This window comes from Anas platyrhynchos, chromosome 19 (genome assembly GCF_047663525.1).
Source record: "Anas platyrhynchos isolate ZD024472 breed Pekin duck chromosome 19, IASCAAS_PekinDuck_T2T, whole genome shotgun sequence".
Taxonomy (NCBI): domain Eukaryota; kingdom Metazoa; phylum Chordata; class Aves; order Anseriformes; family Anatidae; genus Anas; species Anas platyrhynchos.
Genome location: NC_092605.1, coordinates 791,909 through 818,302, shown reverse-complemented (window position 1 = coordinate 818,302; position 26,394 = coordinate 791,909). Strand labels below are relative to the sequence as shown.

General features: G+C 65.8%; 3 protein-coding genes across 10 annotated transcripts in view; 2 read left to right on the top strand and 1 right to left on the bottom strand.

The window, feature by feature from the left end:
- The first annotated feature begins 9,367 nt into the window (after positions 1-9,367).
- Positions 9,368-14,188, top strand: CBX8 (chromobox 8). 2 transcript variants are annotated; one of them, XM_038165372.2, is made up of 5 exons: positions 9,368-9,535; positions 10,105-10,148; positions 10,354-10,419; positions 10,494-10,584; positions 10,801-14,188. In XM_038165372.2, exons 1-5 carry the CDS (start codon positions 9,467-9,469, stop codon positions 11,638-11,640), a joined length of 1,110 nt encoding a protein of 369 aa, XP_038021300.1. In that variant the 5' UTR covers positions 9,368-9,466; the 3' UTR covers positions 11,641-14,188. The 2 variants fall into 2 exon arrangements, with proteins under 2 accessions (XP_038021300.1, XP_038021301.1); XM_038165373.2 differs by having other exon boundaries at positions 9,369-9,535; positions 10,518-10,584.
- A 2,299-nt stretch (positions 14,189-16,487) lies between these two features.
- CBX2 (chromobox 2) lies at positions 16,488-24,707 on the bottom strand. Its single transcript, XM_038165506.2, has 5 exons — positions 24,499-24,707; positions 24,371-24,414; positions 23,755-23,820; positions 21,692-21,761; positions 16,488-21,346 (listed from the first exon to the last, which is right to left on the bottom strand). The coding sequence occupies exons 1-5, from the start codon at positions 24,568-24,570 to the stop codon at positions 20,012-20,014; spliced, it is 1,587 nt and encodes a 528-aa protein (XP_038021434.1). The 5' UTR covers positions 24,571-24,707; the 3' UTR covers positions 16,488-20,011.
- A 519-nt stretch (positions 24,708-25,226) lies between these two features.
- RBFOX3 (RNA binding fox-1 homolog 3) overlaps positions 25,227-26,394 on the top strand; it is a 164,405-nt gene continuing 163,237 nt past the window's right edge. For 4 of the 7 annotated variants that reach the window (XM_072025773.1, XM_038165460.2, XM_072025774.1 and 1 more), the window contains exon 1: positions 25,228-25,782. The gene's annotated coding sequence lies outside the window, so the exon portion shown is untranslated. Of the gene's footprint in view, positions 25,783-26,394 lie in introns of all 7 variants that reach the window. The other 3 variants (XM_072025771.1, XM_038165466.2, XM_072025772.1) reach the window with 1 other exon arrangement.

The following is a 26,394-nucleotide window of genomic DNA, read 5'->3' as shown; positions in this document are numbered from 1 at the left end:
GCCGTCCCGGGAACGCTGCCGTGGGGCGGGGGACACGCAACGACCGTGCTGTGCCCCCTGCCGACCGGGGAGGTGTCTGTCACCGGTTACCCCCGCGCGAGTGGAGGGAGCGGCCCGTCCCGTCGGGGCAGCCGCCGTCCCACCCGCCTGTCCCCGAGCCCCCCGGTGCGGTCCCAGCGCCTCGTCCCGACACCAGAAATCTGCCCCGTCCCCGCGGGGCAGGCGGAGCTGTCCGCCCCGACGGGCCGCCGGTTTTGCGTGGACCAGGCACTGCCCGGCATCGTCCTCCCGGGCTTCCCGGAACCACTTCGGGAGCGTGGGCCGGTCCCGCGGAGGCTCGGTAGCGCCACCGGGCCCGGCAGAGCTGCCGGGCGTTGTGCCGAGCCGGTCGGGCTCCCGGGGCTGCCCCTCCGGACGCTGCCCGACGGGACGGTCCCCGCGCCGTCGGGGCACTTGCGCTGCCCGCGGGGCGGGCAGAGAAGGGCGGCCAGCCTCGAGCTCCGGGCGCACCGGGCAGGGAGGCTGGCGGCCGCGCTCCGGGCTCCCTCGCCCGGGGACAGCGACCCGGGGGCCGGCGCCAGCCCGGCGTGCCCAGGTCCTGCGTGGTCCCCCCCAGCCGCGACCGGCGACTGCTGTTCGCACGGGGCGCGGAGGGGACCGGGGCGACCCCGGTGGGAAGCAGCCCGGCGGCGGGCGGGCGTCCCGGGACCTGCCCCGCCGGCGGGTGCGGGGCGCGGGGGGGGTGCCGGGTCCCCGGCCGGGGGGAGCGCCCGCCCCGGCCCACCGGGGGCCCGTTCCCAAGGCTCCCGCTCTGTGTCTGCTTTGGGAAAACGCCAGCACGGTAACAAAATGGCGGGGAAAGGGTGGGATTGTCACGGCGAGCCCTGCGGCGCTGCCCGCCCGCCCCCCGCCAGCGCCCGGCCGGCCCCGGGGCGCCCGTTCCGGCGCAGGCAGCGAAGCGGGGTCCCCCCCGCCGGGCCACCGGGCCGCCCGGTCGCGCTGCCCGGCCCCGCTCCGGTGCAGCCGCAGCTGCAGAAAATGGCTGCTCGGCGGAGCCCGCTGAATCCTGCCGTGTGTGTGTGTGCCTGTGTGTGTGCGCAGGGGGGGCGGCGGGGGGGGAACGGCGAGGAAGCGCCGAGGCTCTCCCCGGCGGCCGCGCCCCCCCGGTGCCCCGCGGCGGGGGGCGGCCGAGGGTCCCGCGGGGCGGCGGCGGCGGGGCTCGGGGGCCGGTACGGAGCCGCCCGCCGGGGCCTCACCTGCGGCGGGGCTCGGGGGGGGCGCGGGGCTCCGAGCCCCGCCGGGCAGCACGTGCCGGTCGCCCCCGGTGCCCGCCGCGGCGGAGGGGCTGGGGCCGCGGCGGGGCGGGCCGGCAGCTCCCGCAGGGCGCCTCGCCGAAGGTGCCCGCTCCCGCAGGCGGTCCTGCAGCGGCCGCGCTCCGGCTTGGTTGGAAATAAATAAAATAAAATAAATACAATTCAATAAAATAAAACAGAAGCCGGGGCGGGAGCGGCGCTGCGAGAACGCGGCTCGGCCACGGCTCGGTGGCGAAGCCGCAACGAAAACTCGGCCCCGCGGCCCCGCGCCCAGCCGCTGCCCCCCGCCCGTCGCGGCGGCCGCCCCCCGCCGCCTGCCCGCGGGGCCGGAGCGGACACGCGTGGGAGCGGGGCCGCCGCCTCCCCGCCTCCCTCGCAGCCGGGGTCCCGCTCCCGGCGGGTGTGCGCGGCGCCTTTCGCGCGTGTCCGCGTTTCGAGGGGACGTCCCTGAAAGGTGCCTGGGGGAGCCGCTGTGGGGTGAGCCTGTCCCCCCGGGGCACCGGGGCTGAGGCTGGCCGTGCATTTCGGGGCCGGGGCACGGTGCAAAGGACACATCCCGCCCCCCGCCCGCAGCGTTGCCCGGCCCGAGACGCTTTGCAGCCGCCCCGTGACGGCTCGGCGGAGCGGAGCGCGGGGCTCCCCCGTGCCGCTCCTTGCCCGCCCCGTCGGCGGTCCCTTCCCCGCAGCCCACACCCGGAGAGCGCGGCCGGAGGGAGCGGGTCCCGGCCGCAGCAGCGGGACGGGGCAAGGCCCGGGGGGTTCCCGCAGCCCACTCCGGTCCCCTCCCGCCCGGGGCGCCGTCGGGACCCACGGAAGACGGCGCCGCCGCCCCCTCCCGCGACGCTCCCCGCGGCGTCGGGGCAGCGCTGCCCGCCGGGGCCGGACAGGGGCAGCGGGGCGGCCCCGGGAGGGCGGGCGTGGTGGGGACAGGGGGCTGCCAAGCGGGGGTCCCGTCGGGGGGCACCGGGTTTGGGAGTGGGGGGGCGGGGGGCAGCTCCCGGCCCCGCGGGCGCGGGAGGGGGGGGCGCGCGCCCGTTCCACTCGCGCGAGCCCGGTTGCTGCGATACGGGCGGGCCAATGAGCGCGCACCACCTCACCGCGGGCTCTGGCACCGCTTCCTTATATGGTGCGCGCCGTCCGCGGGGCGCCGCGCTCATCGCCATATAAGGGCATGAACCTAAATACTGCCGCCACCTTGGGCGGGGCGCGCCGGGGCGGGGCGCGCCACGGGGGGGGCCGGGGCAGAGCCGCCAGCGCGCCACGGGGGCCGGGACCCCACCCGGGACCCCACTCGGGACCGTACCCAGGACCCCGCCGTCCCACCCGGGATCCCGGCTGTTCCCCGCCGCCCCCGCCCCGGTGCAGCCGCCGGCGATGCAAATGGGCCGTGCTTCCCCTCTAATTGCTTTTGTTAAACGCGGCGCCGCGCGCGGCCGCGGGCACGGGCACGGGCACGGGGCAGGGACCACCCCTGGGTGACCCCTTCGGTTCCCCACCCGGAGCCGCCGTTCCCACGCGGGGCCGTGGGCACATCGCCCGGAGCCGCCCCCCGCCCCGTCGAGGGGCTCCCCCGCTGCTCCCTCCCGCTCGTGCCCGGCCGCGGTGGAGCGGGGCCGTGGGCTCTGCCCACGCGTGGCGCTGCGGTGGAAGCCGCGGCAGCTGCAGCCCGAGCCGGGAGCGAGCAGTCCCGGCCCTCGGTTCGGCTCTGCGGGCAGCGGCGCGGGCAAACCGGAGCCGCGCCGGTTAGACGGGGGGGACCCGAGGGGGGGGATTCCGGAGCCGTCCCGGCTTCCCTGCCCGCCGCGGGAGCTGGGGTCGGCTCCTGCTTCCCCGGCCTCTGCAAACACCTCGCGTTGGTGTTCCTACAAATAAGCAGCGAATTCAGAACCCCCCAAACAAAAGATCTTTTGTGCAAAGTGCTCGCGGCCCGGCGAGCTGCGATAAAGCCCCCCCGCCGCGGCCGCCCCACCCCCAGGAGCGGCACCTTGCTCGGTGCGAGCCCGCGGAGCGCCGCGGCCGCGACTTGGGTGCCCCGGGAGCGGGATCGGGGGGGGCTCCGGCTCCCCTTAGCACGCCTGGACCGGTGCGGCGGCGCTGCCCCGCGGGTGCTCCTCGTGAGAAGGCCGGGCCGGGCCCCCCCACCCCTCCACCACCTTGACTGTCGACAGCCGGAGCAGGGGCTGTGCTCGGGGCACGCCACCCCCACGGGCCGGGCTGTGGAGGCTGCGGGGACACGCGTGGAGAGGTTCCCACGCAAAATGACGACGCGGGAGGCTCCCCCCGACGGGTGGCGGGGTTGTGCTGCGAGGATCGGGGACGGCAGCTCTCCCCCGGGGGGTCGTGGAGGGGACCCCCCCGCACGGCCCCGGGGCCGCGGGGCCTGGCACAGCTCCCGGGTCTCCCGCCGACACGCACCGGGCACAAACCGGGCAGCAACCGGCGGCGCTGCGGCGGTCGGGGCCGCCTGCCCCGTGCTCCTCGGATCGGTGGGGGCGGCCCTGCCCCCCCGGGGCGGCCGGAGCGCCGCTGGCTGCGCGGCGGCCGCAGCCGCGATTTTCAGGAGGACGGTGCCACCTATGGAGAGCACCTGGAATTAATCGCGCCGGCGGGGCCGCGCCGGGAAGCGTCGCCTTTCCCTGCAGAACCCCCGGGGACGAGCCCGGGCCGCCTCCGCCGCCGCGCCCACCGCCTGCCCCGGCCCCGCAGCGCCCGCCCCGAGGGCGGGCCGGGCCGAGCCGGGCCAAAGGGCGACGGACGGGGCTCGGCCACGGCTGCCCGCCCCGGGCGGGGGGGCCGCCGCTGTCCTTCAGCACCGCCGGCCCGCACCGAGCTGCCCCGGGGAGGAGGCTCCCGGGCGGCGGGGAAGGCCGGGGGTCGGGGGGCCGGCCGCAGCGCCGGGCTGCACCTCGTCGGGGTCGCTCCCTTGCCCGCTCGCCGAGGCCCCGGTAACCGGGGATAACGATCGATCGGGCAGAGAGAAGGGGCCCGCTCCAGGCGCTGCCCCCCCGAGCCAGGCTGCTCGGCGTGGAAGCTCCGCGGAGCGCGCACCGCAGGGACCGAGCCCCGTGGCCGCGGCTCCGTGCCGAGTCCCGGCGGAGCGGGAGCAGCGCGGGGCAGGGGAAGCCGCGGCGCCCGCTGCCCTCCCGGAGCCTCCCGGGCAGAGCTGTGCCCTCCGGGGAGCGCTGCCCCCCCCGCCGGCCCTGGGCACCAGCGTCTCGGGAGCTGCCAGGAAAGCTGTGCCCGGGCCTGAATTCGATGTCAAAACCACGAACACGTCCTCGCACGGGGATTTCTGGGCTGCAGAGCGGGAGGAAGCCGCTCCGCGCCTCCTGTCTTCCGCGGGGGCTGCCCGGCCATTCCCGGTAATCTCCCTCCCCAGCACCGATTCTCCTGGACCGGCCGCTCCATTGCTCGGGTGGACGGCAGCCCCGGGCCCGGCCGGCCGCAGCCTCGGAGGATGCCATGGGGGGGGTTGGCCCAGGGGGGAAGAGGGGCGAAACGGGGGCGCCGGGGGCCGGCATAGCCCCGCCTGCAGCGCTGCCGCGTGTAAACGCAGCCCCGTTTATTGGTCCGGTCTCCGAATTCGCCTTCCGTCCCGGGGCCGGTCCCGTATGTGCCTACGGCGCCGCTGGGGGGCCCCGGCCGCCTCCGTCCCGCGGGACCGGGGCGGGGGGAGGTCGGGGGGGGGGGCATTTGCCGCTGCCCGGGGCCGGTCGCTGCCTCCCCTCTTCGCCCCGAGGTGCTCGGAAACGAAAGTGCAGCGTCCCGGCGGCCGGGCTCCTCCCGCTCCCGGGGCAGAGCTGCGGCGGCCGGCGGGGACCGCGGCAGCACCGCGAAGTCCCCGGTGCCCCGCCCGCACCACCGAGCCCGCCCGGCATCGGCCCGGGGGGCAGGAATCTGCCCCGGTGCTCGTCGCGGCTCCGCTCAGCCGCTGGCAGGGGAAATCGTTTTCTCGCCCGGGTCCTGGGTGGGAGCGGGCCGGGCTAAGCCCGGAGCCGAACCGGGCGGCGACATGGGCCGGGTTGCCGGGCAGCTCCGACGGGCGGCCCCGAGGGGCCGGGAGTCTCGGCTCTTGCCGACAGCTCGTCCGGATCGGAGCTCCGGGGCTGGGCTCTGCCCTGCCCGGCGGTACCCACGGCTCGGGCGGGCTGCGGGCTGCTTCTCCCGGGACACAAGGGCCGAACCGGCCGCGGTGTCCGTTCGGGCACTCGAAGCCGCTCGGGCTCTACGAAGGGGCGAGTGGCTCTGCCTCCGGTTTCCCGCGGGGTCTCGGCGCTGGGGCTGTTCTCGGGCCGCCCAGGAGAACGGGACGCGGGGCAGGGCGACCTCGGTCCGGCCGGGACTCCCACCGGCACCGGCAGCCTCGGCCGCCCGGGGAACCGGGCCGGGCCGGAGCCTGGGTTGGATGCGAACCGTCCCGGGCGCCGGTGCCGGGAGGGGCGGAGCAGCACGATCGCAGAAGCTCCCGGGGAGCCGCGGGGAAGAGCCGGGCTGTGGCTCGGGGATCGCCGAGCCGGCGGCTGGGTCGGTGCCAGCTGCCCCCCGCCCCACTGGGGCCCCGGGCTCGGACACGCGTGCTCGCCCCGGTGCCCCCACGCGCGGCCCCAGGAGGAGCCGCAGACCCCCGGTTTCGTTGCAAAGCTCGCAGCTGTGGAAGCCCCCACACAGCGAAAAACGAGGGGGGAGCCGGAGACGCTGCGCCGGGGCGGCTCGCTGAGACCCCGAGCGCTCCTTCCGCGAGTCCGAGCGGGGCGTGGGGATAAAAGGCAACCGAGGGGGGGATTTGGGGTCAAACGGGCGGAAACTGGATCCACGTTTGCCTGTGCAGCGGCAGGCGCTCGAATCGGCCGGGAGCAGTCCACGAGTGAGCTCCGAGCGCCGGTACTTCGGGGCAGAGCTGGGGGCGCGGCGGGGCCGGCAGGGGCGGGAGGGGCGCGGGGCCGGGCTCCCCCCCCGGAGCCGGGAGCCCGTGCTGCGCCATGGCAGCTTTTGCCGTTGACCTCCGGAGCGTGGAGGGCAGCCCCTGCCCGGGCTCCGTTCCTGTTCCCGGTACCCCTACCGAGCACCAGGCCACCCCCCCGCAGCTCCGCACGCCCCCGGCGGGGGCTCCCCGGGCCCCCTCCGGCAGGAGGAGGAACTGCCCGGTGGAACCGGGCACGCTCCCGCCCGCGGTCTCGTCCCGCAGCGCCGGGGCGGCTCCGTCCCGCTTCTCTGTCCCGGCCAAGCCGCCGTCGAGCCGCCGCAGCCCCGCTCCTGGCTCGCCCACGGCCCCGGCGGCTCCAGCTGGGTCCCCCCCCGGCAGCGATCGCTCCCCGCTGCCTTCTCCAAGCCGTTCTCGTTTGCGTCTCGCCTTCTCTCTGCCTCCCCCCCCCGCACCGCAATCGGGGACTCATCTCCCGTCCCCGTACCCGCGTGGGTCAAGCGTGGGTCCGTGCCGGTGCCTGGAGCTGTATCCCCCGCGGATGGGCGTGCTGGAGGCAGCGGGAACCGTGGGCTCTTTCCTCTCCGCGGCCACGCGTGGCTGTGGGGCTCCGCGAATCCGCGTGGCTCTGCGGAGGCTACGGGGCAAAGGCGACTGCTCGGCCGGGAGCTCCGCAGCCCCTCGAGGCACCTTCGGGACGGTGCCTCCCGCCTGCACCGGGGACACCAGGAGCGAAGGTGTGGGGCTCACTCCCAGTTCCCCGGGCTGCGGCCCCCCCGCGGACACGGGGCACGGCCCCTCACGGCCCCGCATGGCCCCGCTGCGCCGCCGCAGTCGCTGTCTCGAAAACCCCAAGAAGCGGAGCGAGGCGGCGGCGGCATCGGTCCGGCCCCGCTGGGGAGCACGACCGGCCCCCCGAGCCCCCTCCCCACGTCTGGGAGCTGCGCCCGCCCCCCATTCCCCTTCCCCGTCCCCCGGGACTCTCTGCGCGGCATCTTGGGGCTGCAGAATCCGGTCCGGTGCGTCCACGCGAGTTAACGAGCCGCCCTGCCGCCCTGCCTTAATTAACAACGATTAATTCGACATTAACGAAAATCTCCCCAGGACGCCGCTGGCCGGGGACCGGGGAGGGCGCGGAGGCTGCGCTGCCCCCCCCCGCCCGCCTCCCTCCGCACCAGCGCTGCGCAGCGCCCCGGGCACTGCGCGCAAATCCCGCGCAGCGCGGGGACCCCCGGCACGGGGCGGGCCAAGGGGGGGGGCGCGGCAGCGGGAGCCGCGGCTCGGAAACCTCCCCCCTGCGCCCGGGAGCGGGATTCCGCCGGGCCCCGCCGGCCTCCCCCACGCCACGCGTGTTCCCCTTCGCGCGGGACGGGGCACGGCGTGGACCCTGCCCCCGCTTTGCCCACGGAGCCGCTCCACGCCCCGGGTCCGGCATCGAGAGGCAGCCGCGGGCTCCTCCACTCGCGTCCCGCGAGCCCCCCCGTGGGGCCGCGAGTCTGCCGTTCCCGCGTGTCCCCCGTGGGAGGCCGGAGCCCGGCCGGCGGGAGCGGGCAGCGCTCCGTGGCGGCGAGCAGGAGCCCCGGGAGAAAACGATCTCCGGGATGGGGACGGCACCGGAGCCTTGTGGCTGCCGCTCCCGGTGCACCCGCGGCCCCGCAGCCGCGACCCACGAAGGGGACAGGCGGTGCCGAGCAGCCCCCGCGTCGAGCGGGCACGGAGGGTCGTGTCCCCCCCCCACCGGCCCCGGAGGCGAGCAGCCGCCGGCCCCAAGCCCCGCTCCGCCTCGTTTACGGAGCCGAGGCTCAGCCGATGCCTTTAGAGACCGGCGCGTGGATCCCCCACGCGTGAGCGCGGCCGCCTCCGAGCCTTGCTCCCCTTCGTCTTATAGCCCCTTAGCGGAGGAGAGCCGCGGGGGAGAGGGGCCGAGCCGTGGGAGGCCTCGTCCGCCCTCGCCCCGCGTGGGCCAGGCGGCAGCAGCCCACCCGCGGGGCGGCCCCGGCCCGAGCTGCTCCGGGGCTCGGGGATGGTTCCGCTCGATGAGACGGAGCCGAGGCGCTGCCGGGCACCCCCGAGCCTCCCCCCGACGGCCCCGGGGGGGACATCGCGGCTGGGCCCCCCGCTCCTCCGCGCCCACCGTGGGCAGGACCCGTCCCGGGGACTCGCGGGGCCCGGTCTCCCGTGGCCGCCTCGGGCTCGGACTCACGCGGGGGGAGCGACAGCGGTCCCGCGGGGCCACCGGGGCGACCGGGCCCCAGAGCTCTGCCGAAATGTGATGTGGGGGGGGGGGGCAGCCCCTCCGGTGGCCCCGGGGACACCCCCGCACCCCGAGCGAGCCGGGGAAGGCAGCCGCGGGCTGCCGGAGCGAGGAAACCAGAAACTCGTATTATGGGCTGTTGAGGTCTACTTTATTTTTACTACCCGAACTGTTGGAAAGTATTTAAACTTAACCAGAACCAGCTGCCCCGCTGGCACGGCTCGGCGCGGCCATTTGTTCCCGGGAAGGGTTTTTGCCGACGCCGAGCTGTGCCGGCCGCCGGCTCCCGGCGCGGCAGCAATGAGGTGATTTCTCCGCAAGCCGCCAGCGCTTCGGTCCCCAATTCCGCTGGCTTTGTCACCAAAAACCCGCGGGGCGCGGTGGTGGCTGGGGAGAGGAGGAGGAGGGGCCCGGCCGCCCCCCCGGGTTCGCCCCGTCCAGGTGTGCTCGGAGCGGTGATGCCCGGAGGGGGGGGGATGATGGAAAGGGGGGGGGGGGCGGTCCGCCCCGCCCCGCTCCGCCCCGTCCCGGGGCTGGCGGCTGCCGGTGGCGGCGGCTCCTTTGTGCTGCGCTGGGCTATTGGAAGGGGGGGGGGCTCGACGGGGAGGGGGGGGGGCGCCCCCCTCGGAGCGGGCGGGGCGGCCGCGGGGAGAGAGGGGGGGGGAAGCGGGGGGGGGGGGCGCGGCCGCGCCCCCCCCCCCCGCTTCCCCCCCCCTCTCTCCCCGCGGCCGCCCCGCCCCGCGCTCATCGGGACGCGGCTCACGTCGGGGGGCGGCGCGGCGGCGGGGGCGGGCGCCGGGCCCGGGCCAATGCGGCGCGGGCGGAATATTCCACCCGGCTCCGCCAGCAACAAGTGCGGGGGGGGGCCCTGGAGGAGGAGAGGGGGGGGGGGGGCCGCGGCGCTGACGTCAGCGGGCGGAGTATTATGGTCTGGGCTGCGCTGGCGGCTGCCTGTGTGCTGCGAGCGGCCGCGTAAACATGGAGCTCTCGGCCGTCGGGGAGCGCGTCTTCGCGGCCGAGGCCCTGCTCAAGCGCCGCATCCGCAAAGTAGGTGCCCCCCCCTCCCGTATCCCCGACGCCCCCCCCCTCCGCGCCGCGCCCCGCCGCCGCGCAGCCCCGCGCCAGGCCGCGCCGCCCGCCCCGCGCCCTCCCCCGGCCGCGCGGCGCTGCGGCGGCTCCGGCGGTGGCGGCGGCGGCGGCGGCGGTCGGGGGCCCGGCTGCGGCTCGGGCGCCCGCTGGGGGCGGCCCCGTCTCCTCCCCGCCGCATGCACGGGTTCCTCCGAGCGGGGCGGGCTCCGCCGCCGCTGCTGCTGCGAACCGGGCGTTGTGCGCGCCGGCCTCCCCGCTGCATGCTGCTGGGGGGCTGCGCGGGGTGGCTGCACGCGCATTTTTGTGATTTTTTTTTTTAAATCTGAATTTATTTTTTTGGTGCATTTTTGCCCCCCCTCCCTCCCTCCTTCCCGCCCCGCGTCCCTCCCCCCTTGCATATTTTTGACACACGCCTTGGGTGCAGGCGTGTATTTGTTGCATGCATGTAATTGCATGTGTAGCTTTGTTGCAAGCGCTTATCGTGATTTCCCTCCATGCATATTTATTTTTTCTCTTTGCATCTGCAGGGGCGCATGGAATATCTCGTAAAATGGAAGGGCTGGTCTCAGAAGTAAGTCGGCTGTTTATACAATTTTGCAGGCTAGGAACTGTTGGGGGAGATGGCTCATTGTAGCTATTATTTCCCATTGTAGCAGAAAGGAAAGTTGGATCCCTTTCTCTAGGTCACGTATTTTTTGTTTCTTTTTTTCCTTCCCCTGTTACTCGTTCCCGATGCCTTTCCCTCTCTGTGTGCCCCCGCCCCCCCCCCCCCCCAGGTACAGCACTTGGGAGCCCGAGGAAAACATTCTGGATGCCCGGCTGCTTGCAGCCTTTGAGGAAAGGTACAAGGCCTTTGCTAGTCGTAGCCATTGCACTTGTAAATATGTTGCTGTCTTGTAGCTATGCTGAATTGAAGCTTTGGTTTTTTTAACACCTCTAGGGAGCGAGAAATGGAGCTATACGGGCCTAAAAAGCGAGGCCCCAAGCCCAAAACCTTCCTGTTAAAGGTAAGGAGGCAGGAGCCCCGCGTGCGTCGGTGCCGCTGCGCCGGGGAGCGGCGAGGGCTGCAGGGAGCGTGCACGGGAGGCGTGCGGGGAGCTGGTCCCTCTCCGGCTCGGATGGAGAGCGCTCGGTGCAAAGGCAGCCCCCTCGTCGTGTAAGTCGTAATTACGCACCCGGGTGGCAGGACAATAAAATCACCGGTTGATTTATCTTCTTTGCAGGCCCAGGCAAAAGCGAAAGCCAAAACCTATGAATTCCGCAGTGACTCTTCCAGGGGGATCCGGGTGCCGTATCCCGGCCGCTCCCCCCAGGACCTGGGCTCCACGTCCCGGGCTAGGGAAGGACTCAGAAACATAGCCCTGGCTCCGCAGGGCAGCAGCAGCAGCAGCACCCCCAAGGGAGACAGCATCCGGGACCGGGTTATCAGGGTGGAAGAGAAACCCGGGGAAACCCCCAAAAAGAGAGGCCCCAAGCCTAGGAAAGAGCTTTACAAGGACCTGGCGGAGACTCTGGATGCCTCCAAGAGGAAACTGGGGGAGCCGGGGGACAAGGTGGGGGACTACCTCAAGGCCAGGAAGATGGAGGAGGCGGCGGCGGGGGCGGCCAAGTTCAGCTCGGGACACAGCGTCATCCAGCTCGCCCGGCGGCCGGACCCCGACCTCTCCGGCACCATGTCCAGCCCCAACCGCGTGGAGGTGGGTATGAAGCTGGGGGCCGCCGAGAGCTACGCGCCCCGGGTCGCCAAGCACCGGGCGGACTTTCTGGACCCCAAGGGGCAAGGAGGGCTGGATCCCGGCGGGCCCAAGATCCTGCACAGCGCCGTGAGCCCCGGCTCCGTGGGCAGCCTGTACCGCGACGGCGTGGGCGGCCAGGCGGGGCGGCCCTCCCTCATCGCCAGGATCCCCGTCTCCAGGATCCTGGGGGACCCCGAGGAGGAGTCCTGGAGCCCGTCCCTCAACAACCTGGAGAAAGTGGTGGTAACTGACGTGACCTCTAACTTTTTGACCGTCACAATTAAGGAGAGCAGCACGGACCAAGGATTCTTTAAGGAGAAGCGATGAGTTTCTGTCAGTGGTGGTGCTGGGGATTTTCTTCGGTCTAGATCCAGACAAAAGCTTGGTTAGAGCTTGGTGGGCTTTTTTTTTTCCCTTTTTCTTTATTTTTTTAAATTTTTTTTTAATTTCCTGGAGAGGATTTAGAAACTGTCCTAAATTCATTAACTCATTCTTTTTTTTTTGTTTTTTTTTTCACGTCTTACATTTCGTTGGAAAAATTATCTCTAGAGTTATATTTTCTATTAGATGTAAATATGTTATTTAAGAAAAAATGCTTATATATATCTATATATATATATTTCAACTCTGAGTTGTTTTATTTAAATGGAGACAACAGTGACTGCTCAGTTGCTCTTAGAAAGGACAATAAAACTGAGAACTAACGGAGTTCATGCATCTGTTGCAGGAGCCGGTGTACATAATGAGTGATGTTCATAGCTAATTATGTTCTGGGTTTTTTTAACTATTATTTTTCATATGATGCTATGGATGGTGAAGGGGGAAGTGTTACTCCCTCGGAGGGCAAAGTGCCCAGATTTCTTGATTGTGATATAAGGTGTTGCTTGTACAATCAAGTGTGCTGTATCCAGAACTGTTGCCCTTGACAGTTGAAGTAAGCACTTGAATTTACAGTATTGTTGGGGAGGGGGCGTTGCCAGTTTAAAAAAAAAAAAAAAGTTGCTACAAAATTGGGGCGGGGAAAAGCAGAAGTCCATAAAAAGGTTAAAACTGTTCTAGTGGAGTATTAACTTGAATTACCTTTTCTTGTGAAGGAAGAGGAGGTTTGTGTGTGTAAGATTCCTGAAAGGGGTGATACTGAAATGCACTTTAATAGAATTGTCATAGCAGTTGTGGGAGACAGAACTGAGCTGAGAATCTGTTTTCATTTTGTCTGGTCGCTTGATTCTTTTCCCCCACCCACTTCAAAAAAAAACAACAACTCTGTTTACATTCCTGAAATGCCAGAGAGGTTTGGGAGGGTAGCATGTCACTGCCCATATTTAGATGCTTTATACTGCTATAGAAAGTGGATTTTTTTTTTTCCAAACACAGATCACTTTAGACTGTTGGAAGACTCCAGATAAAGCATTTTCTAATATCCACATCTCTGACAAATCCCAGAGCCACCTTTATGCATTCAGAGACAATAAATATTTCCCTTTTCTTATGCTAGTTAAACAATAGCCAAGAGGCTAAATATTCCTGTGCGCAGAGCAGCTCCTGCTGACTCTGGTGGCTTTTTGTATTTTTATTTGCCTGCATATTTCTTCTGGCTCTGAAGGACTGTGCAGCTTTCTCCCAGGGCTCAGGCAGGGCATAGCAGCGGGATTTAATGGCTCTGAACAAAATGCAGCAGCTTCCCTCCGCCAGCATTGACCAGAAACCCTCGGCTGCCTTGCAGAAAGCCCGTGGCAGCGTCTCGCAGGAGGCGCGGGATGCTGCAGCCCTCTGCCCGCCCGCTCCTCCGCTCGCTCTTTCTCTCTAAACTCCATTGCAGCTTAACCAAGGTGAGGAGAGGTCGGGGTCTTTTAGCCCTCCCTAGGAAGGAGGAGAAGCGTTTCGTTGTGTTTTTTTTTAGTTGATGTAGAGCAGGTGTCCTCATGTCCTAACGCATTGATTTGAGCATCTCTGTCGGTTCAAAAGCACAAATCTGTCCAGCAGCCCCCGAGGGCCAGGGCTGGGAGAGATTGGCCTTTTCCATCCTTTCTGATTGGCCCGGTGAAGCTCTTAAACGCTTTCTAATTTGGGGACTGCACATAAGATGAAAGCACATGGGGCCTGACGGGGGGAGGAAGGGGCTCGGGCGAGGAGCAGCCTTTGCCTCTGGTAGGCCCATCTGGATAACTGCGGCTCCACCTTGCTCAGCCCCTTTCCCCTTCCATCTTTTGGGACCTTTGCCTTTGTCAGATGACCTAGCAAGAGGATGCTGTATTGACTGTACAAAGGGAGCCATTTCTGTGATTTATTTTTTTGTTTGTTTTCATTTTTTTTTGTTGTTGTTGTACGGCATATTTTGTAAAATTGAGATTTTTTAACTTGGTTTGTACGAAGAGCCGAGGCAAGCGGCGTGCTGGTTTCAGCGCTAGTGCTTGGGCAGCTGCCACGGGAGGTGTTGTCGGTTGGACGATGGTGGGATGTAGGCTGCCCTTCCTCCCCCTGCTGGGATGCTGAAGGCAGAAACCCACCTCCCTTTGCGGAACAGCCCAGAGCAGAGCTCCTGCCTCGCTCCACTGCCGGGGCCCGGTGGAGGCTCGCTGTGCTTCACTCCAGCCCTGTGTACCTGTATATGTGTGTGGCCACCACACACGTATACAAAGCAAGACATACATGTGGGTGTATATGTGTGTATGTATATAGCGACGTATATACTGAGTGTGTGCGTGGGGGTGTGTGTGTGTGTGAATTATTTAAATCTAAGACTTGTATAAAAAAAAGATTTGGCTAAATCTCAGTCTCAGAAGTGAAGCTTAACTACGTGTCTTCTGCCAGCCGTGAATGTCCATATGAGACCTGCTTTTTATGTGAGTTTAAATATATACTTTGTAAATAGAAACGTGTCTTTCTCCCGTTTGTGGCTGGGGGGCGAGGAGCGGAGGGGACTGGGGCGGTCGAGGGGCGCCGGGCCGGGGGTGCTCAGCGGCGGGGCCCCGACGTGGGGGGGGCTGGGAGCCGCGGCCGTGCGGGACAGGGGGCGGCCCCCAGGAGCCGCCGGGGAAGGAAGGGTCCGAGCCGGCACCGGGGCGCCCCCCCGAGCACGGAGGCCGCCGGGCCGGGCTGTGCCGCGGTGCCCGGACGGGGCGGCGGCGGCGGCGGGCGCCGTGCGCGGCTCCGCTCCGCGCCCAGAAAAGCCCCGGGGCCGCCGCTGCGCCCCGCTGAAGGCGTTCGGGTGCCGGGCTGGGCACGGGAACTGCTCCGGGCCGCTCCGCTCCGTCCTTGAGCCGCTCCGGCCGGCGGGGGGGCCACGGCGCGGCCTTCCGACGGCGCGGGGCCGGGGCCCCGGTGCGCGGCGGCCGCCCCTGCCCGGCGAGCCCGGCCTTTGTATTCAAATCTCCCTCGGCCTCGCAGCCGGGGGGAAGCGAGGGGGTTTTATTGTGATTTTTTTTTTTTTTTTTTAAGCTGTGTCCTCATTAACCTCCTTTTTCTGCTCCGCTGGGTGAAAGGCGCAGACCCCCTTATTATCAGAGCTGTCAGCATCTGTGCGCGGAAAATGAGTGTCAAGTAGGCGCGGGAGAAAGGGCCGCACAATGGCGCCTTTCTCCCCCGGCCCCAGCGGGGGGGACCCTTTCACACGGGCGCGGCGGGGCCCCAGGCCGGGGCGGTGCGGAGGGGGTGGGGACGGCCCGCGGGGGGGCGGGGGCCCGGCTGCCGGAGCCCCGGGACGCGGCCCGAGGAGCCCAGCCCCCCCCGCCCCCAGGGCGTTTCGGACGCCCCCCGCTTCTCCCCCTTCGCCCCCCGCCCCGGAGGCTCCGTTCCTTGCCCCTCCCGCTCCGGGAACCTCCGTTCCGCGGCCGCCCCGACGGGAGCCCCGACGGCGGAGCCCAGGCTCCGGGCCCGGTCCGCCTCGGGGCCGTTTCGCCCCCAGCCCCGCCAGGGCGGCCGGGCCCGGGAAGGCGCCGTCGCCCGGGCCCGTCCGCGGCCGCGCAGCGCCCTCCCCAGGCCGGCCGTGCCCGCTGCGCGCCCCGCGGCTCCCGGCGGCCGCCGCCCCCGGCCCGGCTCCATCAGCACGTGCGGGGCGGCTCCCGGGGCCGGGCGGGCGAGGAGCGGAGGCACCTGAGAGCCAGGGGCCAGCGCAGCCCCAGCCCCAGAGCCCCCCGATGCGCCACGCTCAGCCTCCCCCCGGCCGGTAGGAGCCGGAGCCCGGGCTCGGGACGGAGCTGGGGGGGCGGTTTCACGGCTCTGCTTCCCCTCAGCCTTCCCTCGCCCGACCCCGGTCCCCGCGGGGTTGGGGAGCACCGATCGGGGGCTCCCTGCAGCCTCCCGGAGCGGGGAGGGAACGCGGGGCCCCAGGGGATGCGGGGTCGCAAGGCAGCAGTGGGGCTTGCATGCTGCCTCCCCCTGCTCGGGCTGGCACAGTGAGCACAGCAGGCTGAAAAGTTAAAAAAAATATTTATTGATATACTAAAAAAAAAAAGAGCAGTGGAAAAGTTATACAAAAAAGAAAAAAAAAAAAAAAACCGCCCGACGTAGCATCTCCTAGTGTTTTCCTGCAAATAAATTAAAAGTAGCCTAGAGGTCTAAACTAGCACTAGTGTCCAGCAGTCCCAGGAACCACACAGCACGGAACCGAGCGAGCTGGCGTGAGGGTGACCGCGGCCCAGGGAGCCCTGCGTCGCTCCGCGGGCCGGGCGGCTGTCCTGCTCCAGCAAAACACTTAAGCTTTCCCAGGGTAATACCATCTCCAACTTTTGTTCTCTGAAAATAAAAGCAAACAAACAGCTGTAGTTTAAAGCAATTATAAGTGTCATACAGGAACGATTTGGCTCTCTCTTTAATTAAAACATACAAATCAGACCAGTGACTGGCGCAAGTTACAAGAACAATTGTTTGTTTTCACCCAATTTCTTTCAGTAAAAACCTCTCCCTCTCTGGAGCCCTTCACACTCAGATCAGAAACTCAAAGCAAACTGAACGTCCTGAAACCATCCCCGTCCTTCCACAAGCTCCATTTTTTTTTTTTTTTTTTGGTACAAATATATATATATAAAAATATACTAGGCTTCTAAGGAAGATGGCTGAATTGGCCACCTCTTCCAGTCCAATGGAAAACAACAAGTATACTTAACCAGATTATGCCTGGAGAAAATATCCATTCAATATACAAATACTGCAGGACTTTCCACATCGGAAACCCCTTAGAAAATGACAAGTGACAAACCTTTAATTGGTTGTTTGACACACAACTGAACACTCAAACCCATAGCAGCAAACTTAAAATAAAAAATAAAAAGGTAGACCTTGAATACTAATGGCACTGACTGGTAAACACGGTCTGCATCAGCTTTCAACCTCTGTCCACAAAAGATTTCCGTAAATCACTCACATAATGTGCCTTTGAGAGGCAAACTTCAACACAAACCTTTCACTCAGACGCACGCCAGCGCCGCTGGGAGAGTCAAGGTCCTGAAACACGAGGTCAGGAGGGGCTGGGGAAGGGGGGGAGGGATGAGATGAAGTTTAGAAAAAATTCTGGATTATCATTTTCACCATTCTTAAACCTTTGGAATCGAACCAGCTGGTGAGCAGAAAGGCACAATAGCTAAAAGCGGTGACAGCAGAGTCCTGCCGCTACCTAGGGCAATGCCTGGGGACGCTGGGTGAAGCCATGGGGCTGCTCGCCCTCCCAGGGGGGTGTTAGCCTGGGGGGGCGTCAGCCTGGCCCGGGGCAGGAGCAAGCTGCCAGAAGGAGAAAGGCACTGGGGCTGCGATGGGGCACTCTGGAGGGAGCAGCCTTCTCGGAGCCGGTGAGCAATGCCCACGCCATCTGCCCTCCTGTCTCACCTCATGCACCTTCTGGGGGTGCTGAGTGCCTGACCCCTTCTCAGACCATCCTCAAACGCTTTTCCCCTTCGGCAGCCAGCTTGGGACACCAGCCCCACATCCCATCCTAGGCAAGAGCATCCCTGCCGGGCCGGCTTCCCCTCGGAAGCATCCATCGGCCACCTCCAGCACTCGGGGCTGGGTGTCCTGTGGGGTCGCGGCTGTCCCCAGCACCCTGTGACCACCCCAGCTTTGCATAGGCACAAACCTGTCGTAGGACCGGTGTCACGGACAAGGCTGAAGTAAGGACAGTTGCAAAAGGCACATTGTTGTGTAGTTTGGATCTGCAAAGGCCAACTAGCAAACATTTGGTGTGTGGGGAAGAGAGCCGGGCATTACCTCGGAGGTCCCACAAACCCCTCGGTTACCCCCCCAGAACGCGAGGCTGCGCCTGGAGTGCTCGTTTCTGCTAACACAGGCTGATGTTTCCTTGGACTTTTCAAAGCAACCGTACGTCGTTTGGCAACGTTAAAGACTACAAGGTAAACATAACAGACTGACATTTTGGCATTGTGGAGCTCCACGGACACTGTCCTTTGGGAACCCCATCTGTGGACGAGGCTCACCTGAGGCTCACCTCTTCCCTGGGGCCCTTTGCCTCGTGGAGCAGAGCCCAGCCCGCTGCAGGCCTGGGGCTGCACGAGGCCTTCTGCAGGCGGCTTGCAGCAAATCCCCCTGGTCCCCAGCTGCCTGGCACTGTGGCGAAGTGACATTCAAGGCAGCGTGGCTGCGCATGGGGACAACCGCACAGGAGCTGCAGGGATACCCCTTGGCCCACCCCAGCTCGCCATCAGCTCCCGCAGGATGCTGCACTCAAGCTCTAGAACAAAACCATCTCAAAGCCATGACCAACAGGACGGCTGCAGATTAAATAACAAGCTAAGGGAATCCGTTTCTAGCCCACAGGAGCTTTTCCTGGAGATGGCAGCCACCACGCAGGGAACAACGGGAACAACGTCCCTTTCGCACCCAGGCAGCAAACGCTGCCATCGCTGGTTTTTCATTTCACCTGAGAATTGCACCACCGGCAGCCAACGCAGCCGTGGTGGTCTGATGCATTGGGGCTTCAGAAACATGTACCCTCCATTTGGTCTCTTTTCCTCTCTGCGCTCCTGTGGGTACCGAGGCCGCAAGTGCCCCCTCCATGGCAAAATAAGATGCTCGGCCCCGTGGCAGGGCACAGTGGTCCGGTGAGCGATGAGCCATGCTGATGCCATACCTGCAGCTACCCCGAGCCACGGCGCAGACCCTGGAGGCACTTCCTAATAACGTACCCAGAGACCTGGCAGGCGGCAGGCTTTGCATCTTCTCCAGAGAAGGAGTTCAGCATTAACAGAACTAAAATGACCTCAAATGCTATTAAACTCTGCCTGAACTACTGCTGTTAATTTTGGCTTGTAAGAGTAATCTATAGCAGGGAAAAAGACCTCAGTAAAAAAGCCATTATTGGTTGCAATTACAAGCCAGAATTAACAACCCAGCTGCTGGCTCGGGACGGGAGGGCGAGGTGGCCGCAGAAGATGCCGCAGCCTGGGGGGCCAGCAGCAGTGGGTGCCTGCTGCCGACTGCTCTGGGCAACCCGGGCAGGCGTTGTCCTCCACCAGCCCCCGAGCCCTCCAGCTGGAGAAAAACGGGGACACTGAGCACAGTTCAACACCGATGAGCATCCAAGGCACGGGGCTTGACAGCGGTACTGGGTCCAGCTGGTTTTTAACCCAACTCCAGCACCAACCTCAGCCAACTGGGAGCCATAGCACCAACCTACCTGCTGTCAAGAGAGTTTGAATGTTCTGCAGGACTGAACAAATATTCCCCAGCTTGGTCCCTGCAAGTGCCTGGATGCTGCTGAGTGTGAGGCCAAGGCGGAGGCAGAGGAGCGGCTCTGGGCTCACTGGGCTGTACAACAGGACTCGATGCCTGCTGCCCGTTGCCCCTTGCTCTCAAAGAGGCATCTTTGCCACCCTGTCTCATCAGTGTCTCCCATTCAGCCTTTGCTAGACTGGGTTTATTCCCCTCCCTCTAAAAAAAAGGTTTTTCCCTTAATAAAAAATGTAAACAGTATTTCCTTATCAGCTGGAAACCACAACGGAGACATCGTGGATTTCACCATCATTGGAACTGACCTAGCCCAGGGGGGTGGCTGGACTTAATGTACCCTGAAAAACCCCCGTACCACAGCCATCCCCCAGCCCTTGGGTGCTGGGAGCATCAGCTGTCTATTTGGATCGACTTGTGACTGTCCTCGCAGCTTGCAGGTGGATTCACGGGGCGCCCAGAGGAGAGAAGAGGCTCTCCTTTCCTCTCCTTTCCTCTCCCGAGCGTCAGCCTGGCCCGTGGCCCCTCCACCCCTTCTCCCTGCCACCAGAGCCCTGCGCTGTGTTCTGCCATCTCAAGCTGCCAAGCAGGGAGAGCCGCGTACGGTGAAGCCTGGCTCAGAACTTGCCAGCCCGTCCCCTCCCGGCAGCACAACGCCTCCGCTCCCGGCCCACGGTGCTGGCCCCCGGCTCTGGCAGGACGAAGGGCAGCAGGAAGGGACTCCCTCATGTGCTGGCACTTCTGAGCGGGTTTCACCGTACGTTTCCCTGGCCCTCTGAGCACAAGTCTCAACAGGTCTCGCGGGGTGCGCGTGGGTGCTGCAGACAGTGTCCGAGCTGGCACTGCCTGCAGCACTGGGCGCCGCGCTGCAGGGAACGGAGGCAGCCGCTGGCAGGGGCGGACGGTCACCATGCGAGTCCCTGCCATGGGGCGTTCACCTAAAGAAAGAAAAACCTGACGGGAGAGCTGGGCAAGGCTACGGGAGAGGCCTGGGGACCGCCTCCCTCCTCTCCCGCTCCCTGGCTCAGTATTGCCGCAGGTTGAAGAACCCGACGCTGGTGGGGGACTCCTTGACCGTCACTGTGATCAGGTTAGCGGTGACGTCCGTGACGAAGACGTGCTCGATCAGGCTGCGGGTGGGCTTCCAGTCCTGGCTGGTCTGGATGGAGACGGACATGTTCTGACCCACGCTGGGGAAGGAAGCAGAATCCCGATCCGAGTCCGAGCTGGTCTCTTCGCCTGTGCTCACTTCGGAGAGGGCGGCTGCCTTGCGGCTCTCGGGGGCCACGTGCCCCTCTTGCGTGCCGGCCGTGCCACCTTTGGCCAAGTCCCTCTCGCCAGTGACCGCTCTGTGCGCCTGCTTCTCACTCTTGCTGCTGTCCCCCACGCTGGCAGCATTCGATCCGGCACCAGCTCCGCTGCCCTTCGTGACGGCGGCACCCGCGCTCGCCGCTGCCCCGGCGCTTTTGGACAGGGCGCTGCACACGTGGCGAGGGAGGCTGCTTCCCCCGGCTGCGTTCTGCCCATTTTTGACACTCTGCAAGTTTAAAGCTTGGAGGTTCAGCTCCTGACTGGATGCCAGCTGGCTCCCGGGCACAGCCGAGCTTGCAGGCGTCTTGCTGCCGTTGTGCAGCATTTGGGCTCCTGCAGCGAACCCAGACTTCGGGTCCCCTCCAGCACCACCGCCGGGAACCTTGGCAGTCTTGGCTCCCTGCATGGTCAGCCCAAGCTCCCCAGATCCTTTCTGGTTCCTCATTTTTAGGTCCAGCCCTAAGCCGCTCTTGCTCGATGCCTGCGACTTCAGCGCGAGCCTGCTCAGGGGCGAGGTCTCTGCCGAGCTCTGGTTTTGGGACATCCTGTTCATGTAGTGCACGATGGAGCTCTGCCAGCTGATGGCCCGGTTGGGGCTGGTGGAGCCGCTCTTCATCATGCTGGGGAGGTTTTCTGCCGACGACCCTCCGGAGCTGAGCCCAGCCAAGGTGCCCGGCGCTTCCTTCAGCACAGCCATCCCTGAGCCCTGCGTGCTGTGCTGGGGCTGCAGCTTCCCCATCAGCTTGGCACTGCTCCCCACCTCCTTGCGGGACGTTTTCAGCACTTTTGTCAAGTTCACGGTCCTCCGAGCTGCCTTCTGCTCTGGGGGGAGAGGTTTCCGCCCACGCTTCTTTCTGGAAGTGTCTTTCATTTCTGGCTTTGCCACCAGGATCTGAGCTTTCTTCTGGGGAACCGGGTGAGTCTCTCTGCTGCGGGGACCTCTCTTTGCTTCCAGGTCACTTTCATCCTCTTCATCGGAGGAGGAAGAAGAGGAGGATGTTGAGGAAGAGGAACTACTTGACTTACTTTTTGAGGGCATCTCTGGTTCCTACGAAGCAATGAGGAGGGACAGGGAGAAGGGTAAAGACAAATTATCAAAGAACAGCCAGGGACACTGCAAATCCTCCAGCGTGGTCTGGCAGGGTGCCCTGGACAAGCACACAGGTTCTTTCCCTGTGTTTCACGCGGCCTCTGCCATAAAATGAGTCAGGGAACATGCACTCTGCAAAGCCTCTACCACAGGGTCTGCAGGCACTGCCGTGTCCTTGCCACCCTCCGTGGGCTCAGCACCCACGACACTGTGCTGTGGGACAGACACCCGCTGGTGCCCCTCAGGGTCAGAGCCTCGCCAGGGCTGTCTCTGCTGTGGGTTTCCAGCACCTCCAGGACTTACCACGTGTTTCCTGGGCCTGCCCCTGGGCCGTTTGCCTCTCTTGCGGTTCTGCACTTCTTTCTCGTGTTCCCTGGAAAAAAAAATCACAAAAAAACGATTAAGGACAAAGCTTGCATAAAAAAATAATAATAAAAAAAATAACAAGCCCAGCCAGATTCTTCCATTTCTTCTGTCATTAAAAAAAATCCTGCTCTGATGCTGTGGGCTCAGCTCCGCTCTGAGCAGCAGCTGGAAGGCATCCCACAACCTGCAGCCTCCCCGTGGGGTACCTGGGCCAGGCCAGGTAGCAGCACCCTTCCCTTCCACGACCATTTCCAACACTTGGGGGCCACGCATTGCTATCAGTATTTAAAATATGTCAGGCTGCTGTGCACCTCAGCAGCAGCTTTGGAATGAAAACACCACGAGCCTTTCCCTCAGCTCTGAGCATCGCTCTGCCAGCTGACCTACGGCGTCTGGAAGACTTGGGCCAAGAATGTGAAGAAAAAAGAACTACAAACTGAGAAAAGGGCTACAAAAAATGGTGGACAAAGATGGCTGTCCAGACAGCAGGATATTCAGCTGGCTCAGCAAGAAAGCATTTGCCCTGCTATGCTGGCGGAGAGATGAAAAGAAAAAGTCTCTTGCATAAAACATGGGACTGAACTGCATGGATGGCTGAAATGCGGTTACCAAACAGCTCCATCCGCCGGGCAACACCGTCCTGATGGCTGCCCTGGTCCTGGTACCTTTGTTCCACTGGAGCCAGCCACAGACCTTCCAAAAGGAGGCATCGGTTTTGTAACGCTGCCCCTGGGAGCGGCGTCCTGGTGTGTGGGCGCTCAGCCTGCACCCTGTAGGGCCCAGGGCACCGAGGTGGCTGTGGCAGCGAGGCAGAGCTGTTTGTTTGCATCCTCATTTACTACAAGAACATTCCCACAGCAAGGAGCTTCCAGTGCTCAGCGATGCACCACAGCGTTGCCCATCCCAAGCCAGCGACCTTTCCAATTCGCAGCGAAATTTGCTGCTTTGCCGGCAGAATGGGAACAGAACAACGGATGCATCTGAACGGTCTCTGCTGAGCCCTTCCTTATTTACACACCCGCAGAGCTGCGCTTCCCCTTCCCGGCGAGAAGCAGGCCAGCCCCTGAGGGGCTGAGAGGGGCAGCGATGGCACTCCCTGGGGTCCCAGCTTTCTCTCTTTCACCAGGCTCATTTTGCCCTTGCTGCATCCTCGGTGGGGAGGTGGTGGCCCGGGCCAACAGCCACGCAAAGCCCGGGGTGACCGTACTGAGAATGTGTTCAGGTCACGATACTACTTGGTGTTTCTCCATTTAAAAGGGACAGTGTTAAGCTGTAATACATACGGCTGATTAAACTCCGTGCTGCCTGCAATAACCACCAGCTTCCATTCTTGAAAAAAAATGGCTCCAGAAACGAGTTATAATTAAATCCTATCGTAAACTTTAATGATTTTTATTAATATGGAGCCAAAATATTTGGCAGCACTGTGCTTAATGTAGCCAGCTGGCTACTTTTCTATCTCCATGCCTGACTCCCGGTGTATAATAGCTGCAGAACAATTGCAGCCCACAGCTCGGCTCTGTGTCGTAGCCCGGCTCTGGCAGAGGACACCATTTTCTCCCACCCATTCCTTCCTCACCCCTCTCGCAGCTATGCCCTCCGTAAATACATGGATGCCTTTCTGAGCCCACCATTTCTGTAGCTGTAGGAGCGGTCTCCCCACCTGGGCGTGCAGTCACCCCCCGAGCACAGCCGAGGCCCCGGCTGCTGGTCGGGGAACAAGAGCTAAAGGTCTCTGCTGGGTGCTGCCGTGCGCCCATTGTGCGGCGCGAGCACAAACAGATTGTGCACAGGGCCATAAATTCTCCGTGTTTACCCAGCCTGGGGAGAGCCGTCCTAGGTGGACCTGAACTGTAATTTCAGGAGATGAACAAAAGAGCTGTGCCACAAAAGGCACGGAGAGCCCCGGTCTGTTGTTTCCACAACTTCCACCGCACGCGCGGCCAATTAGAAGTTAATTGACTTTATCGTTCGTTTAGAAATATTTACGGTTTGCTCACTTCTTTTGGAAAGCGAGGAGCAGTCTCGGATCAAGGATGTTCTCCTCGGGTTCCCAGCTGTTGTGCCTGGAACAGAAGACGGGACTGGGCGAGAGCACGGGACCGCCGCTCGCCGCCCCCCCCTCCCCGTTACCGGCCGGGCCCCGGGGAGTTCAGCCGAGGACACCCGGGCCCTCCGCGAGCCCCGGACCGAGGACCCGGTGCCGGGCCCCGCGCTTCCCACAACGGCGGCGATGGGGACGGAGGTGGCCGGGCTCGGGGCGCCGTCGGGGCCCGGGGCATCCCAGCACCGACGGCTGGGGACGAGGGGCCGGGGGGGGCGCGGGCCGGGGGCGGCCACGGCGGCGCCGCTCGAGGCGAGCCCCGCGCATCCCGGGGGAGCAGGAGGGGGACGCGCGGCCGGTGCCTGCCCGCCGGGGGGGGCGCCGAAGGGGGGGCGGCCCGGCCCGTCGGGGGGGGGGGGCTCAGCCCCACGCGGCGGCGGGGAGGGCCGGGCCGCGGCCGCGCTTATTTGTAAACAAAAGGAGCGGCGCGGCCCGAACAAAAGCGGCCGGGCGGGCGGCCCCCCGCGCCCCGCACCGCCCCGCGCCCCCCCCCGGCCCCGCGCCCCGCTCACTTGGAGGACCAGCCCCGCCACTTGACCAGGTACTCCAGCTTGCCCTGCGGAGAGAGGCACAGAGAGGCGCGTTAGCGGAGGCGGCGGCGGGGCCGGGGCGCTGGGGGGGGGGCGCGGCGGGGGCCCACCTTGCGGAGCCGCTTGCTGAGGATGCACTCGGCGGCGAAGACCTGCTCTCCCACGCTGCTCAGCTCCTCCATGGCGCCGGCCGGCCCCGCTGCGGCCCCGGCCCCGGCCGCGGCCCCGCACGCACGCACACACAAGGGGAGCCCCCGGGCGCGCCCCCGACGGCGGCCGCGCGCGCCCCCGCCCCCCCATCCCCGCGCGCCCCCCGGCACAATGCGACGCGCGCGCCCCCGGCGGGGGGGGAGAAGGGGGGCTCCCCAAATTCCCCGCCGGCCAATGGGGAGCGGAGGGCGGGCCGTGACGGCGCGGGGGGGGGGGGGGGGAGGCATTGTCTGCCGCGACCCCTCCCCTTCCTGCCCGCGCGGGGGGCGGCCCGGCCCGGCCCGGCCCGGGGACAATGGGCAGGGGCTGGCCCGGTTCGGCCCGGCCCGGTTCGGCCCGGTGCGGGCGCGCAGAGCCGCAGCGCGGCGCTTTGTTCCCCTGGGCGCGGGGCCGGCTGGCGGCGTGTGCGGCACGGCTGGGCACGGCCCGGCACGGCTCGGCCCGCACGGTGCAGGGCTGCTGCGGGGCTCCCGGCACAGCCCGGGGGGAGCCTAGACCCGGCCCGGTCCCGCCCGGTGTCCTCCCGGTGTCCGCCCGGTGCCGGCGCTGTCCCGCCCCGAGCATCCCGGTCCCAGCCGGGCTCGGCCACCGGCTCCGGGCCGCGGCGTGGCCGGGGACAAAGCGGCGCGGGGCAGCCCCGGGACACGGGGACGCAGCCCCCGCGCAGCCCCCGGTCGGTGCCGGAGCCGGGGCTGTGGTTCTGAAGCGGTTGGCGAGCGAATGAATAAAGGCCGGCGGGGCGGGGGGTGCCACCCGGCGGGGCCATCCGTGTCGCGGTGCCACCCGCGGGCTCGCGGCCAGGTAGCGCCCGGTTCGGAATCGCTTTCCCGGAGCCCAGCCCAGCCGAACCGAGCCGCGCCGAGCCGAGCCAAGGAGCGCGCCGCGGCCCCGCGCACCGGGGCGGGCAGGGCAGCGGGAGCGGCCGCCGCACGGCGGCTGTGGGCGTGGAGCTCCGGGCTCGGTGCTTCACGGGCATGAAGAAGATGAGTCAGCACCGCGGGGAGTTCGCAACCGCGGGCCCGGAGCCTGCGAGCAACCGCGCGGCAGCCGCAGGGCAATGAATTCCCGTAGCCCGAACGCTTCGGTGCCCGCGGCGTGCGCGGACTGAGCGGGCCCCCCCCGGGCGATGGGGTGTCCTGCACGCGGGGCTGCCGCTCAGACCCCCCCCGGGACCGCTGCCTCCGGTAAGCACCGCTGGGCTGGGCGAGCCGCTCTGCGCCTCCGTGCGCTGCAGCCGGGCGTTGCGGCGTCCCCGCTGCGGGCGGCGGCGTGGCGAGGGGGAGCCCCTGCATGGCCGGGGGGGGGGGGCGGCGGGGGGCCGCTGCCCCGGGCACAGGAGAGGTGTTGGGGCGCCGAGTCCTTCCTAGGAGCTCCTCTGGTGTCGAGCGGTGCCCCATTTTATTGTTTTCTTTTCACTGGTTTTGTTCACCGACGAGAAGAATAGTTGGAACCGTTTTTTTTTTTAAGCCGAAGGTGACATGGAAATGTAACCCAGCGCTGCGCTTTTTTCATCCTTTAAAGTTAATTTAGCTTTCATCAGCTCTGGTCTTTGTGTGCAGCACGTCTTAAATTTTAGTAAAAAAAAAAAAAAAAAAAACGTGCGAGACTTTCCATCCCCGCACACACCAGCCGTGTGCGCGCACAATACGGCATTCACGGCGTTTATGTGGCAGCTCAAGTGACCGGCCGCGCCGCGCGGGGTGAGGAATGTCGGGCTCGAGCTGCCTCCATCTGGCTCGCAGGCACGGCGAGAAAAGTACCCGAGGAAATAACCCCGGGTTCCTGCAGCACTGGGT

Excerpts from the sequence above, each read along its gene's own strand:
- CBX8 (XM_038165372.2), top strand. The coding sequence starts at position 9,467 with ATGGAGCTCTCGGCCGTCGGGGAGCGCGTCTTCGCGGCCGAGGCCCTG. Across the intron at positions 10,149-10,353 it reads TGGAAGGGCTGGTCTCAGAA|GTACAGCACTTGGGAGCCCG; the intron begins GTAAGTCGGCTG and ends CCCCCCCCCCAG. Across the intron at positions 10,585-10,800 it reads CCAAAACCTTCCTGTTAAAG|GCCCAGGCAAAAGCGAAAGC; the intron begins GTAAGGAGGCAG and ends TCTTCTTTGCAG.
- CBX2 (XM_038165506.2), bottom strand. The coding sequence starts at position 24,570 with ATGGAGGAGCTGAGCAGCGTGGGAGAGCAGGTCTTCGCCGCCGAGTGC. Across the intron at positions 23,821-24,370 it reads TGGCGGGGCTGGTCCTCCAA|GCACAACAGCTGGGAACCCG; the intron begins GTGAGCGGGGCG and ends CTTCTGTTCCAG. Across the intron at positions 21,347-21,691 it reads GCAGGCCCAGGAAACACGTG|GAACCAGAGATGCCCTCAAA; the intron begins GTAAGTCCTGGA and ends ATTGCTTCGTAG.